Raw genomic sequence first — 15,408 nt, 5'->3', positions numbered from 1 at the left:
CTGCTCTGCTTGGCATGAGAGGAGCTGCTGTCCTCCCAACCCCAGCACAGGTGCAGGATGTGAGAGGGAGCTGCTGCCTGCAGGCTGGTACAGCTGCAGTTCTGCTGTCTGCATAGCACAGGCACATAGCACAGGCCTCATCTCTCTGTACAGGCAGGAAGCAGAGGACAAAGAGCCAAGTTTGGTCCAGAAATTGTGTTAAACTTTAACACAAATATTTGCACATAAATAATGACCTATAAAGATCAGATAAGTCTGTCTTGCATAGAAAATTTTCGTGAGTGACTTGAGAAACACCTTTTAGTCTCCTTGGTTAAAACAGATGGTGTTCTCAGAAGTACTGCAACACGTTTATTTTTAACTAAAGGAGTTCAATAATTGACTGCTTTAAGGTGAAGGATAGAGTGGAAAGATTCTTACAGTCACAGTAGCCCCAATAACTGAACACTGCTCAGAGGCAGGAATGAATGTGCAAAACTTGGTATTTTGGAACCCTTTCACATGCTTTCTAAACAACAGACCATTGTCCACATGGCCTCCTGCCAACGTCCATATGTTATTTCATTCTCTTCTCTTCACCTCACATCTAGTGTATCCCTATGAGAGCAGCACTACTACTGAATATGACTGCTGTCTGAGGTAGCAACAGGGCCCTGAATTTCCTGTCAGTACCCTGCACCACAGGACACCATCATCATCATCTTCAGAAATATGAGATTAGTAAAACCCAGACTGGAAAATAAATGTAGCTCTACACTTGCAAGTGGGATCAACTAATCAATACAAAAAATGTAGAGATAAAGAAACATCTGAGAATATCAAGAAAACCATTTTTTTTTGGAGGAGAAAACAATTTTCTTGCCATGATGTATTACAGTTTTAGCATGTGCTAAGACTACATATGTCTTCACAGGCTTGGATGGAGATTTTTGTATGAAGCACTCTGCTTTCTTAGGAGGTGGAGTGGCAGTTCCTGTTTGCAAATCTAAGTTACTTATGAGTGCTGAATTTATCACCTACGTATACAGTTCCATTACTGCTTTGCTCATTAACTGTCCTGGAAACAGAAGAAAGGTACTGAAGAAAGAATACCAAGCCCATAAGTTCCAAGCACACATTGTTTCAGACTGAAGTGCCCTCCAAGCAGTACCACTGAAGGTTTCCTGTCATACATTGCTTGCAGCTGGAGTTGGAACAAAATCTTGGGCTGGCAGATGAAAGGAGCAGTGGTAAAGTGTTTGGGCCAGTCGTCTCTCAGTATGCAAGCCCCATAACAAGCTGCTTCTCTCAGCATACTAGGCTGTGAGTCTCACCATTCTGTCAGTGAATTGTACACCTGGAGTACATGATGTCTCTTCCATATCGGAGGGGTATGCACGAGAGATCCAAAGGTCCAGCACATGGATTCCAATTTTGTCTTGAAGGTTAGCATTTGCTTCAGTCAGGACTGGAATGTATGGGCAGCAAATGAGGATTTGTCAGCCAGGGATGCAACAGAATAGGATCACAGAAATGGCAATCCCTGTCAGATTGACTTTTGGCTTTTTAAAGTATATCAAGTCTTTTTAGGTCTTACCTTTCCCCTTACCTTCAGAGAAAATTTCTCAAATCCCAGGCCCAAGAGTTATAAATTCATTTTGACACTTTCTTGAAGTCCAAATTCGGGTCAAGCACCATGGGACTGGCATTTAGAGCTCTAGCATGGACAATACCATGCACCTCTCCTTGTAAGACACCTAACCCAACCCAAATTTCTCAAATGTGAAAGACTCAGCTTGATTCAAGTAAAGCTGACTGCAGCTTCCCTTAATACCCGGCTTTCTGTCCATAACCTGTCCTCTGATGTTCCGAGGAGGCTGTGCTTACCTTGAAGTGTCATGACACCCATGTTGGTTTCAAATGCTGTCCTCACTGTAGGGAGACTCAGTGGCTGTGGTGAAGTCTTCCAGGAAGACTGCATTGGCCTGCACTGACCTGTGCTCAGCCATGTCGAGAAAGAGGTACCCAATTTAAAGGGGTCTGGGCTTTCTCTACTTAAAGTCATTTCTTTCTGGTCCCTTCACTGCTGCTGTAGATGAATTCTGGACACTTGTATACAGCTCTCCTCAGTGCTTGCACAGATGGCCTTGCCTTGACTTACATCCTAGCACAGTTTACTTGGCAAGACCTGAATAAATCACACCACAAAGCTTCAGAGAGACACCCCAATGACCCACACAAGTACCTCCCCTGCTGATTTGCACCAGTGGTGGACCACAAAATCAGTTGTTTTGACTAGTTCAGAATATTTCATTCTGACACAGAAGTCCCCACCTAAAGTTATCAAACAGCATTTCTCAGAGCAATCTTTTCTGCAAAGGGCCATGGTAAATGCCTGTGGCCTTCCTCACTGTCTCTAAGCTTAGCTGATTAAGAAATCACTGAAGGATTCCCTTGCTCCTGCAAATGGAGGCATGCAGACTCCTAAGATACAGCACAGATTTTGATAGTCTGCTTAGGTCATAGGGTCCTCAGAGTCTCAGGAAATTCACTTTCCAAAAAAGAACAAAGCACAAATGAACTGAAGGAGAGCAGTGGAAAGTGGAGAGAGAGGAGAGAGTCCCAGACACTTTATTATTATTGTCTTATTCACTGAAAAGCCAATGGAAGATTTTGATACCATGTATTTCAGATTTTCTTACTTTGATCTGCTTCTTCCTGAATGTTTGAGGCATGCTCTGTAAGCTATTTTTGACTTATTCTTATCTGTATTTTCAAGAAGGGAAAGACTGGTCTATGTCAGGTACAATATGCCACAGATTTTAGCTAAATACTGGCAGTCTTGAGTTCTTTAGTTCTGGGTATGCCATTCTCACATATGCACTACAGCTTTCTTCCCTGGCAGCAGACTTTTACTATACAGCTTATTCTCTGCTGCTCCTTCATTGAGAGAATTGTGTGCTCTTGAGTTCTGCAGCTTAAACAGAGACCTAGGAAAGCCCAGTCACACACTGGGAGCAAAGGCACAAATAGGCATTTTTATTCCAAGCCATTAGACTGGCTGCAGAACACTCTGCAGCAGTTCACTAAGCAGCGTACTCCTGTGGGACTCCATGCTCCAGAGGGTGGAGCTGCGGCTTGGAGTCTTGGAGTGAGAACTGTATTTCTTTGTTAAAACAACTATGTGACCTAAAGGGAACAAGGAACCAGAAGACATGCTGTTCACCACGCTCTGCCTCCTGCTGTGCCATGCTGTGGCACCCCTGGAAGTCCTCTGACACAAAAGAAGAGGCAAGAACCCACACAGGTGGTGCCAAGTCCCAAAGTCTGGCCAGGCAGGTTTGCTAATACTTTCCCTACCTTCAGCCAGGGATGAAGTCGAGAATGATTGCACTCTTAGTTTCCTAACAGCCTCAGAAATTATGTTTCAGGACACCACTCCTCTTCCAGGAAAAAACTGGACATCACACTGTCAGCTTCTCAAAAACACTGCAGTCCACATATGAGCGGAGGAAGGTGTTGGTTGAGTTAGATTCCAGCTGGCTACATACTGGAGGGAAAGGAGTTCTGAATCTTATCCCCTTCCAATGCATATTCAAAATTCCCAGTGGTGTGTTCATATACTTTAAGTGCCAAAGTACCTTTAAAAAGTTGAGATTCCTCAATTAAAATCCAGCAAGCCCTGCCTGCCAAACATGGCTTTCAAACTAGACTGAGAAAAATCCAGCTAGGCCTTTTACAATTTTCAGCACCTCTGACTTTATTGTAGATAACTTCCTCAAACAAAATCTCTTTCAGCCTGCAATTTTGCACTCTGCTGTCTCAGAGGTGATTTATTTTCCTGATTTATGAAGAATTTCCATTTGGCTTTTTGGGGGTAACTGATGTAGAACATTCAGGACAGAACATTTTCAAAAACCTTTCAGATACCAGCAAGCCAATATACAGATAATTGCAACACATATGAAACATTAAAACTTTCAATAGGTTTAATGCTAGGAATTTTTTGAACTTGTGCACTCCACACACACTTTTTTGTGCTTTCTAGAAGCATGTGTGACATTTATGAAGACAGACAACCTGAAGCACTGGGAAAAGATTCTGCTTTGAAGGCTTAGAGGGGAATTTGCCTTAAGATTCTCTGTGCAGAGGGTCTGTACAGCAGTGAATGTCACTGAAGAATTTGTGAAAGAGATATCACTCGTACACTACAACTTTGTTTCCTAAACTCTCCCTCCACAGTAGGCTGCTGACCTCACCCAAACAAAGAAATCTGCTAGGGTCCTCACTTGGAGTAAAAATCCAATTAAAACAAAATGTAAGCTAGAATGTCCTCCAGAGCCTTTATGTCTCTGTTTTGCTCTTGAAGTGAAAGGATGAAAGTTTATGGCATATTGACACACAGAACTGCACTGATGCCAAAGCACTTTGCTGGTAGACAGACCATCTCAAGATTTGGATGAGCCAAGTGCTGAAGTAAGTAGGGATCTCCCTTATTTATCAGGTAAACTAAAAGAAAAACTAGCCGCAGTATGTGAGCAGGATTTTTATTTTCTTTGCAGCACAGTGCCAGCTGCACAGCTCATTACAAATACATTTGCCAAGAACAAAAAGTCCTGCCCTGTCCCCTGCTCATCTCAAAGTATGAACTCACCTGCAGGGCTGCTCTCACACAGTACAATCTTTGTTTCTCCCCTTGCAATTAACAAGAACAGTAACTTGCAAGAAGACGGCTCTTTTTGCCTTCCAAGGAAAACTTACTTAATAAATACTCCTTTGAGTGTGGCTCTATATATTCCCTTCTGTGTGATGCCCACAAATATTTCTACTTAATCCTTTATATATAGGAAATATGCATAATTTACATCTTGTTTTCCTACCCCTGGATTTTCAATCATCTGTTGCAGTTGTGAATCCAGCACATTTCAGACCAAACATATTTCAGATCCTCATTTAAACTCTCATGTCAGAATTTGGCCTTTTGGTTTCAGGACAGTAAAAAGTGGACACACAAGCAAAGATGTCCTGTCAATCATAGTTTGAACCAGGGAGAAAAAGCAAATCAAACAGAGATCTGTACTTCTTCAAGAGAAGAACCCAGCAAAATGGTATTATAAGCAGTAACTTTCTGTGATAATTTATCTTACAGTCAGAAACAGGCAGGATGAGATTGCAGGTGATCTGGGATGGAAAACTAGCATGCCTGTACATGCAGCAGCAGTACAATCCTGAAAATCTTCTCTCGTTGGTAAAAGGGTTTTTTCTTGTTACTCCAAATGCCAACTAGACTCTAAGCCTAGATTCTCAGCTGAAGGACAGCAGTGACCAACCCTGATTTCAGCTCTTCTGTCAAAGTCTCCCAATGCAGAACTCTCCAAAAACGTGAAGCCCCAAATCCCAAGCACTTGGCTGAGGACCACCCAGACTGTATTCTCCACCTCTGAAGTATCAAGCAGCAAGGTTCAGATCTGTAAGAGTACTCAGGCTCCCAGACCCTTGCTACCTTGATACTTGAGGTCATATATTTTAAAGTGTCCCATGCCACCACAAATCTAAGCATATATCTGGTCTGACAAAACTGCAAAACAGTAGAATCAAAAACTGACTCAAAAAAAAATAAGCATCAACTGTAAAAAGTTCATTCCTGGGGAAAAAAACACAGGAATGTCTGTAATGCATAATTTCACACCAAACAAGCCAACACCTTTAAGATAAATATGCTCTTCCTCTTCAACAGGATCCACATCCTGCTCCTGCCCATCCACAGATACAACATTGAATGGAACATGTTTGCTCTGTGTAGAAGTTACTGCCAAGACACTAAGGAGTAACTCAGGAATTTAAACACAGGCATCTGATGTAATTTAGAGACCTTTAAGTAACCCTTAGTTATCAGCACACAACCTGTAGGAACTTTTACGTTTTCAGTATTTTATGATGTCTATCACAGAATCTTAGAATGGCGGAGGTTGGAAGCAATCTCTGGAGTTCATCTGGTCCAACCACCCTGCTGAAACAAGGCCACTTCATGCTGGTTGCCAGGACTACGCCCAGATGACCTCTGAAGATCCCCAAGGCAGGAGAATCCACCACCTTGATCACTCACACAGTAAAAAAGTCTTACCTGATGTTCAGAGGAAAATTCAAGCATTTCAGTTTGTGCTCCTTGTCTGTCACTGGGCATCACCAAAAAGAGTCTGGGTCCTTCTTCTTCTTACTCTCATTTCAGATTTTGAAGCACACTGATGAGATTTCCCCATGAGCCTTCTCTGAGAAAGAGTACCAGCTCTCTTGGACTCTCTTCATATGAAAGATGCTCCAGGCCTTTAATCATCTTTGGAGCCCTTCTGGACTCCCCCAGCAGCTCCATATCTCTGCTGTACTGGGAAGCCCAGAGCTCACCACAGCACTCCAGGTGTGACCTTACCTGGTACTGAACAGAGGACAAATATCACTCTCTCAGCCTGCTGGTAACACTCTTCCTAGTGTAGCTCAGGATACTGTTCAACTGCATTGGCACAAGGGCATGCTGATGGCTCTTTGTCAACTTGCTGCCCACCAGGACTTCGGGTCCTTTCCCACAAAGTTGTTTTGGCCAATTGATCTCCAACAAGTACTAGTGCAACTGGTGTTCCTCTCCAGATGCAGGATGTTACACTTCCCTTGGCTGCATTGTATGATGTCAAAATCCCACTAAAGAGCAGAACCACCCTCTGGTGTATCAGCCACTCCTCCCAGTTTGGTGTCATCAGTGATCTTGCCGTGAGGGCACTCTGTTCCATCATCCAGATCATTAATGAAGATGTTTAAAGAGTGTTGGACCCAGTGTTGGACCCAGTATTGACCCCTGGGGTGCACTACCAGTTACTGGCCTCAAACTCCATGCCATTGAACACTACCCTCTGGGCCCAGCCTTCAACCAGTTTTCAATCCACCACACTGTCTGGTCATCAAACCCATGTGACAGCAGTTTATCCATTAATTTTATGGGAGTATCCAAAGCCTTACTGAAGTCAAGGTAGGCAGTACCTAGTGCTATCCCCTCATATATCAAATTAGTAATTTCATCATTGAAGGTTATTGACTTCACTAAGCAGGACTTCCTCTCTGTATATCCATGCTGCCTAATCCAAATCACCTTCTTTCCAGGAATAGTTTCCAGAAAGTTGCTTCACCATCAAGTCAGGAGACAGAGAACCACAGAAAGAGTTGAAAGGGACACTAAGTATCATCTATTTCCAACCTCCTTGCCATGGGCAGGGACAATTTCCACTAGACCAGATTGCTCAAAGCCCTCTCCAGCCTGGCCTGGAACATGCCTAGGGACTGGGCATCAAAAGCTTCTTTGGGCAACCTGTTCCAGTGCCTCACCACTCTGACAGTAAAGAATTTGTTCCTAACATGCAATCTAAACCCACTCTCTAACAATTTGAGGACATTCCCTCTTGTCCTGTCATTACATGCCCTTGTAAAAAGTCCCTTTCTGCCTTTCTTGTAGGCTCCCTTCAAGTGATGTAAGGTCACAGTTAGGTCATCCCAAAGCCTTCTCTTTTCCAGGCTGAACAATCCCAGTTCTCTCACTCTTTTTCTTTTTCCATCAGGTCTCAGGAACCTCTCCCAGTCACTATGATCAGTCTGAGATAATTCAGAGTGGCCTCACAATTCTATCTGCCAGCTCCCTCTGCACTCATGGGTACACACCATCAGGGCCCATGGCCTTAGGTATTAATTTAGTTAAGTATTCCCGAATTTGAATCTCTTCCAACAAAAAGAGTACTAAATCCTCCTCCCTGCAGACTTCCCCCTACTCTCACTGATATTTAAACTAATTAATGCCTACAGTGCTTGACAAGCAAGCAGTCATATTGTGGCCAAACCCCTCCTTGCAAGCCATGAGGAAGCCATTGTTTACTGATACAGACCAAGGCAGGCAAGGTACAGAGGTGTCTTCTAAGTGTTGGCAATGCATGAATGGTGTCTCCAGTCTCCTGCGTCAAATTCTGAGCTCCTTGGTTTGTTATTTGGCACCCAAGTGAGATAGTTTTGCCAAGTTGTTGGGAATTGAACAACTTGTTGCCAAGTGCTGGGAATTGAACAAATACACTAGCATCAATAACACAATTAAACAGCAATAGAAGAATAGAAAGGGTCGTTTCTTGTGTGTGCCTGTGTGTACTCAGCATGACACTTTCCAGATAGGTCTGGGACAAGGTTTATCACTAACTGAGATGACCATTCTTTGAGAAGAGATCCATGTATGGATGTGGATCACTGCTGTTTTCTGATGGGAGTGTGTTTTTTCTCTTGTCTCTCTGCTACTAACCAAAAACCTCTATATTTTGATCCTTAGCTGTCTTCTCCTGCTCTGATAATTTAAGCTGTGGAAGAAAATCTTAGTTTCCCCTGCTCTGACCAAAGACAGAGGGTGAGCAGTTGTCAGGGTTATATCAGAACAGCTGGCTAAATCTTCCCAGAGCAGCTTTCAAGCCTAGACATATGATGACACATCTCATCTCAGAGTGGGAACAGAGCACTCAGTGCCTCTCACTCCTCTGTCAGAGAAGACATGACAGGCAGCTCTGAGAACACCAGCCAGAGCTCTCTCATGCACCTGATGACAGTGCATCCTTCATAAACAGCCAGCTCTGTGAAGAACCAGGGTTCATTGGAAAGTGCTGAACCTTGACTGGTTCCCCTGGTACGCCTCATCACAGCCCTGAGGCAGAAGGCAGGTAAAGGTATTTTTCCAACGTTTGGTTAAGGGCAGAGGCTGTCTAAGGACCATCCTAAGACAGGTATGTTCTGTCCAAAATAAGCAAGTGCTCTTTTCTGCCATAAGTCAGATCTGACCTGTCCTAACAGTCCCTTGGATTTGTTTCCTTAATTAAATCTCATGACTCCTGCAGAATGGTCACAGGCCTCCTTAGAAAATTCTAAGATCCACATTACTTTCCTGGAGCTAATCACTCACCTTCCTCAAAATATTTGCTGCTCTCATTTCCCTTCTGGAGCACCAAAACAAGCATCAATCTAATTAACCAAGGGATCTGAAATCTTCACAGGTAAAAACTTGTAAGTAAAATGTGACCTTCTTTAAATACAGGACACCAGATGGGCCTTTCTTGTTTTCTAGGTAAACACTCCATACCATCTCAAATGAATCCTTCCTTCAGCCTGCTTCCATACATATTAACTATATAAATCTAGTGCGTCCAGACTCCTGCTTTCAATAAAATGTAGGGATTGCAGTTTACTTCTGCCTGAACAGTCAGAAGACGATCACCATACAAATACTTCACTGCACTCCATCTGTGCAGGATCCTTCAGAGCTTGAAGCTTTTGAAATTAGAAAAGCAGGAGTAAATGTTTTCCTCTAACACCACATAGCTTGTGTACTAAACCTTTACTCTGACAACTTTGTTACATACAGCCACATTATTGGGATACAGCAGAGGACTTAGCCAAAAACTGGCTAAGGAGTCAGTTCTGAACTCACTGAGTGTTGTAACAGGCTGTGAACATATAACAAATGTGATGTTGCTACTGCTAGCAGAAAGATGGCATTATACTGTGGAGGCTACCGGTTTTATTTTAATGAGTTGTGTTCAACTAAAAATATTAACTATTAATCATACTGTATGTTACTAGCTATAGAAACCCTCAACATTCACACATTGGACTTTCATGAAGTACTGGTCTTTTTATTAAATATCAGTAAGGTCTTTTCATCATTATCTGGTTGAATCTGTGTAAAATACTGGGTCTTACTAAGTCTGCAAACCTGAGGATTTTCTACACAGAGCTTCTCCATTCACCTCCCTCTTGACACAGAGTCTCTGTTGTGAGTCCAGGATCCACATTCCAGTTCTTTCAAACAGCCTGGTCAGGCGCTCATGCAGCAGACGAAACGGGCAGGGGAAGGGCCCCAGCTCATCTGCCTCATCCACAGTCCCTCGTGGCAGTGACTGGCAGAAATCACCTTTATTTCTGTCATTCTGGAAGTTTAGACCTTCCTTTCTCCTTCAGCAACTTTACTGTGCTAATTGTTGTACTGAATTCCTCCAGTGTTTGTGGTGACATTTTCAGCTGAGCCTGCATGAACTATATAACAGTAGTCTGCTCTTTTCTTAGTGGATGTTCGTCACATGCTTTTTTACAGGAACAGCCTGGAGGCAAATAAAGGAGGGTAGAGCAAGAAAATGTAGTAAAGCAAGGTTAATTGTTTAATCAGAGATTACTTGAAAAGTTCCTTCTGTCCGTCCTTGCCCTAAAGCAGAGAGACGTAAGTATATCCTAGAAGGGGTCAGGGGACTTAACATTTACTCTCAACTGCAACACCACCTCAGTGCTCTGAATGCCCACAAGGAGCAGAAAAAAACTTCTACAAATCATCCATGTCCACACTTCAGCTTCCTCCACACTAATACCTCATCACTTGGTCAGGGCATAAGTCTCTAGACTGTATAAACTGCCAAGAGATCAAGTAATCCTGTAAGATCTTGTAGAAAGCCCAGTCAATACTAGCAGGAAAAGGGTGATGCTACCTCCCTTTCAATAGGAAAGGTCAGTAAGGATGTGTGGAAAACAGACATGGCTGTGTGAAGTCATACATAGATGTCTTATGTATGACTATACTAATTTCAATATGACATACAACTTTACAAAGACAAAGCCTTTTTTATTCCCCTTTCACTACCAAGCAGCCAGGCTGCTGTCAGCAATGTGTCACCTGTCCTAGCTGGCCAGCAGAAGGCAATGCAAGTCCCCTGTGCAGTTCCCTCTTCCTCAGAACACTGTTCAACGGGGTTATTGCTACTTGCAAGTCACTGGTCTCATCAAAGCAGGGGAAGAGAGGGAGAAATTTAAACTTCTGCCAAACTGATAAAAATTGACCGATATGTTATTTAAAATGTAATATTTCTTTTAGACTGTAGGCAGAGGTGACTTTGGGCAACAGCATTTTACCAAGACTTCTTCCTTAAAGGAGAGGCCAGAAGACAAGATAAGGCACTTGAAGGTCTGGTTTTGTGTGAGAAGGCAGGCACTCAGTTAGGTCCAAGTAGCTTGCACAACCTCAGCTGTCTCACAAGCCTACTGAAGATTAAGGAGAACACAATCCTCTCCATTAGTCTTGTGTGCAGAGAAGGAGTGGTGGACTGCTGTGGTTTAACCCCAGCTGGCAATGAAGCACCACACAGCTGCTCATTCAGTCCACCCTCTCATCAGGAAGGGGCAGAGAATCAGCAGACTCAGACTTCTGGCTTTACATAAGGACAGTTTAAAGGGGACAGAGAGAACATATTAATAATGATGGTGGTGATGATTCATAATAACAAGAACAACAAAAACAACGATAACAGTAGTTAGAATATGTAAGAGTGAGTGATGCACAAAGAAATGCTCAGTCTGCTCACTGATCCTGCCACTGATTCTGCCACTTCCCAAGCAGCAGGCCCCAGACAACTTTCCTCCCCAGTTCATATACTAAGCATGACATCATATGGTATGGAATATCCCTTTGGCCAGTTGGGGTCAACTGTCCTGGCTGTGTCCTCTCCCAGCTTCTTGTGTTCTGCCAGCCTTCTTGATGGCAGGGCAGGAGAAGCTGAAAATTCTCTGACATAGTATAAACACTACCATAAACTTAGTAACAACTGAAAATGTAAGTCTGTTATCATTATTCTTATACTAAATCCAGAACACAACACTATACCACCTACTCAGATGAAAATTAAATTATCCCATCTAAAAGTAGGGCACGGACACATTACAGAAATTACCTGCTGCTATTCTAAATCAAGGGATAGTGAGGGAAAACCCTGTTAAAGGTTCGCTTTATGCAGCCCCTGCCATCCCTCCTGAATAAAGCCTTACACTTATGAATTACCGCACCTACAGAGGTGTGTCTGTAGAGGGTGGCTGAGAATAAAAACCATCTTTCAGCTGGGGAGGCCAGGACAAAGGTTTATTATACTGAGAGCCTCAAACACCTTGGGAATACTTTACTGCACCTCCAAAGACATGATTTTCTGCACACTGGGCAAAACACCAGTACAACTCACATGGCACACGGGACCAGGACAGGAACACTTGACTGCCCCTACAAGCACTCAGGTGTGCTCATTTGTCTGAAGGAGTTAGTGAGTTTTCAGAGGAGACTCAATAAAGTCCCAGGTTGACATCCCAGGCTCTTGGACTCCTGCTTTTGCTAAGTTTCAGGAAAAGTAAGAAGTCCTGTAACACAACAGACACAGTTCCTGGCAGACAAGAATTTCCTGCAGTGCTACAGAATACAGTACTAAAGGAAAAAAAATAAACTAAATAAATGAACTTGCATTTGTATCAATACAAAACAAAGGCCCATCTCTAAGGGTACTAATCATCAGTAGAGTAGGAAGTAAAGGTCCCATGCCAAACAAATGATCAGTGACATTTGAAGAAGCAGGATGACAAATGTTTGCAAAAGTGGAAAAGTACAGTAAGAAAGGAATGCTGTTTGGAGAAGCTCAAGGGAATTTGAGCTTTTCCTTTTAGTAGTGTTGTCCCAGAGGAAAAGAGCCTCAAGTTCTAAATCTAAGACTCTCTTTGTGTCAACAACAGAGAAATTTTAGAAACCAAGTATCTCACAAAGGGAAATTCCAATACATATATTTTTCTCCCACAACCAGCAAATATGTTTAAAATCTATATACCTACATATATATTTATGTGTATGCCTATACATATACATCAGTGTAATGCAGCCCTGGGGGAAGAAAATCTGTTAATTGGATGTTTCAATACTGAGAAGAAATAAGAGCTGAAAATACATATGTGCAGGATGAGACTTCAGTAGAACAGAGTGTAACACTTTGGGTTTCAGATTAGACTAGAGACAGAAAAAAAATGTATATTTCTGAGACAAAGAAAGAAGACAATAGCAAAGAACTCACAATGAAAATATACAGAAAAGAGAACCACATAGATCTGCATGCTGTGTAAAATGGGGGGAAAATGCAATGTACAGTTCACAGCAAACAAAGAAAATTACTCCTTTTCTAATTCTACAAATGCCCACCTTTTTAGAGTCTTTTGTGCTGCTTCGTTGTCCTTCCTTTTGTTCTGATGTTTTATTTAGTAACTTACCTTGTAGACATTTAACAGACTAAAATGAGCAGCTAGGAAAACATTGTGGCAACAGAATGCAAAAAAATTATAAATTACCAATTATAAACTGCCAGGCTATATGGGAGGAATCAAAATAGATACCAGTACAGCACACTGATGCGAATTAAAATAATATCACAGCAATATTCATGGCCACTACTGTTGAATTGTTTGTGTACAGGTGTAAATCTGGTCACAGAGAAAAAGCCAGTCAGCAAAATTTACAGGTGCTGTGTGCTGACCTGCTTACTAGAGTAAAGTGCTATAAATTTATGTGTTACTTTGAACATCTGTGTTCCAGGAAAAACAAGCAGGAAAGGAGAGAATGGCTGGAGACAAGCAGTTTCTCCGTAAACACTAAGGCAGACATCTCAAAAATCAAAAGACATTCACAAAAAAATTGCAAGCACCCCAAGATGACCCAGAAATTTGTGGTCACACAGGTGTCTACAGCAGCTTGGGGCTCTGCACGAGAAGGGTAACTCCAGGGCTCCCTTGGGACAGGGTGGACACATGCAGGCCCCAGCACTGTCTTGGGACAAGAAGAAACTGGAATCAGGCTTGTGAAGCTCTGGCTGCTGCTGTCTTCCAAACCTGTGTTTGGGAAGACTCACTTGACAGGTTCCTTGCCTTGAGACAGCTGCAGATTCCTGTTGCTCTGACCGGATCTGGGTAGTCTTGGTGATCTTAAACACACTAGGTGTCATGGATATTAGCGGATAATATCCACAGAGATGCTTGGTAGCAGTAAAGCTGCCTGCATTTCCTCACCGCTGAGTGCTCTGAGGGTATCCAGCAGGGGAACGGCTCCCCGAGGCACAAGGGGAGCGCAGGGAGGCGATACCGGGGGATACCCGGAGTAGGACCCCGCTTCCCACGCTGCCCTGCGGGGGTACCGCACGGCCTTAGCGCACGCAGTGCTGAAGCCTCGGACGCCGGGACCACCCCGGAATACGGAGCAGCCTCAGCACAGCCCCTCATCCCTCGACCCTCCGGCGCCTTCCAGCGCCGCGCACACCCCTCCCGGCGGCGGGCGGAGGGAGGCGCTTGCAGGGCGGTCCCGGCCCCGGCCCCGGCCCCGGCCGCGGGTGTCTCTCGGCTTGGCAGCGGCAGAACCGGCCCGGCAAAGCGGCGGGCACCGGCGGCCGCCATGGGGACGAACGCGCCGCCGCGCCGGGAGCCGCTGGCCCGCGGCCCTCACGTAAGTCAGGACTGGGCGCGGGGGGCGGCGGGCGGGCCGGGGGCGCTGCGGGGCCGTGCCGCGGCTGAGCCCCGCGGGGCGGCCGGGCAGGCAGCGCTCCGCCGAGCCCTGCGCCGAGCCGGCTCCCGGCACCGGGGGATGCAGCCGGGAGGGAGGGAGCTGCCTGCCCGCGCCGCGAGGATGTCACGGCAGGCGCTGTCTCCAGGGCCATCGCGGGACCCGCCTCTGTATCGCCGTGTCTTCAGCCGGCACACGGGATTTGGGGCCGTGCCGGCTGATGTGGAAGTTCTCGTGAGACGTGTGCTGAATGGTTGCCCTGGGCTGAATTTGTGCCCTTTCTCTCTGGCTTCTTTTCATTACCCAGTCCATAGCAAGCTGTGAGGAGCCAGTGACCTTTTCCGAAGCTAGCACACTGTTCCTTGTAACTGTGACTATCGTTCTTCTATTTGGAAGATGAGAAATTAGATTCACCTACGTTACGTTCACCCATCCTGGAAGGTGGTCTTGGCAAGGGTCTAGAATAATTTTCAGTTTTATTTTGTTGATGAACCTGTGGCAATGATGAATGGCCCCAGCATTCCAAGTGCTATGCTAGTACAAGGAAAAAAGGCATTCATGCTCCAAGGATTCACTTTCAAGCAGGATGTGGACAGAGTTTGGGAGAAGAGACATGAGTACAGGCAGAATAACAAGAGGACTTGACTTCTGTGGGCTAATTTTTCAGGTAGGTTTTCTCAGAAGGCGTTCAGCCAACAGGTGAAGTCAACACACCATTGAGGAGAAGACAGAGGGGAGCTGTACAGCAGGCAGGATAGCAAGTGCAGAAAGGCTGGCAATATGGCACTGGAGAGGGGGCCAAGACTCTTGGGAGGGGGCGGTCCAGAATCCTTGATCTTTGACCAGCAGTGCCACTGCAGGAAGTAGTCCTGCTGATGCTGTTGCTCCAGGCCATTGACTTTGCCAGCTGTAGAGCAGGTTTTGTGGCTGACTGACAGCTGGTTTTAACTACTAGGAGCTATAGCTCTCTGCATGCTTGAAGAGTGTGCAACAGATATCAGAGGTGATGTCTGCCAAAATACAAA

General features: G+C 44.5%; 2 protein-coding genes across 2 annotated transcripts in view; one reads left to right on the top strand and one right to left on the bottom strand.

Annotated features, from left to right (window-relative positions):
* The window catches only part of SHB (SH2 domain containing adaptor protein B), a 333,076-nt gene that overhangs the window by 6,070 nt on the left and 311,598 nt on the right, over positions 1-15,408 (bottom strand). The gene's annotated exons all lie outside the window — the stretch shown is intronic.
* GNE (glucosamine (UDP-N-acetyl)-2-epimerase/N-acetylmannosamine kinase) overlaps positions 14,254-15,408 on the top strand; it is a 34,937-nt gene continuing 33,782 nt past the window's right edge. Inside the window, exon 1 of the mRNA XM_054283609.1 lies at positions 14,254-14,326. Within this exon, the coding sequence (XP_054139584.1) occupies positions 14,276-14,326 (51 nt within the window). The 5' untranslated portion in view covers positions 14,254-14,275. The remainder of the gene's footprint in view (positions 14,327-15,408) is intronic.

The sequence above is a fragment of the Melozone crissalis genome, unplaced genomic scaffold, assembly GCF_028551555.1.
Source record: "Melozone crissalis strain CALT ecotype California unplaced genomic scaffold, PUWL_Pcris_2 ptg000005l_1, whole genome shotgun sequence".
In the NCBI taxonomy this organism is placed as follows: Eukaryota; Metazoa; Chordata; class Aves; order Passeriformes; family Passerellidae; genus Melozone; species Melozone crissalis.
Note: the sequence above shows the minus strand (reverse complement) of the source record. Positions and strands in the feature narration are given on the sequence as shown.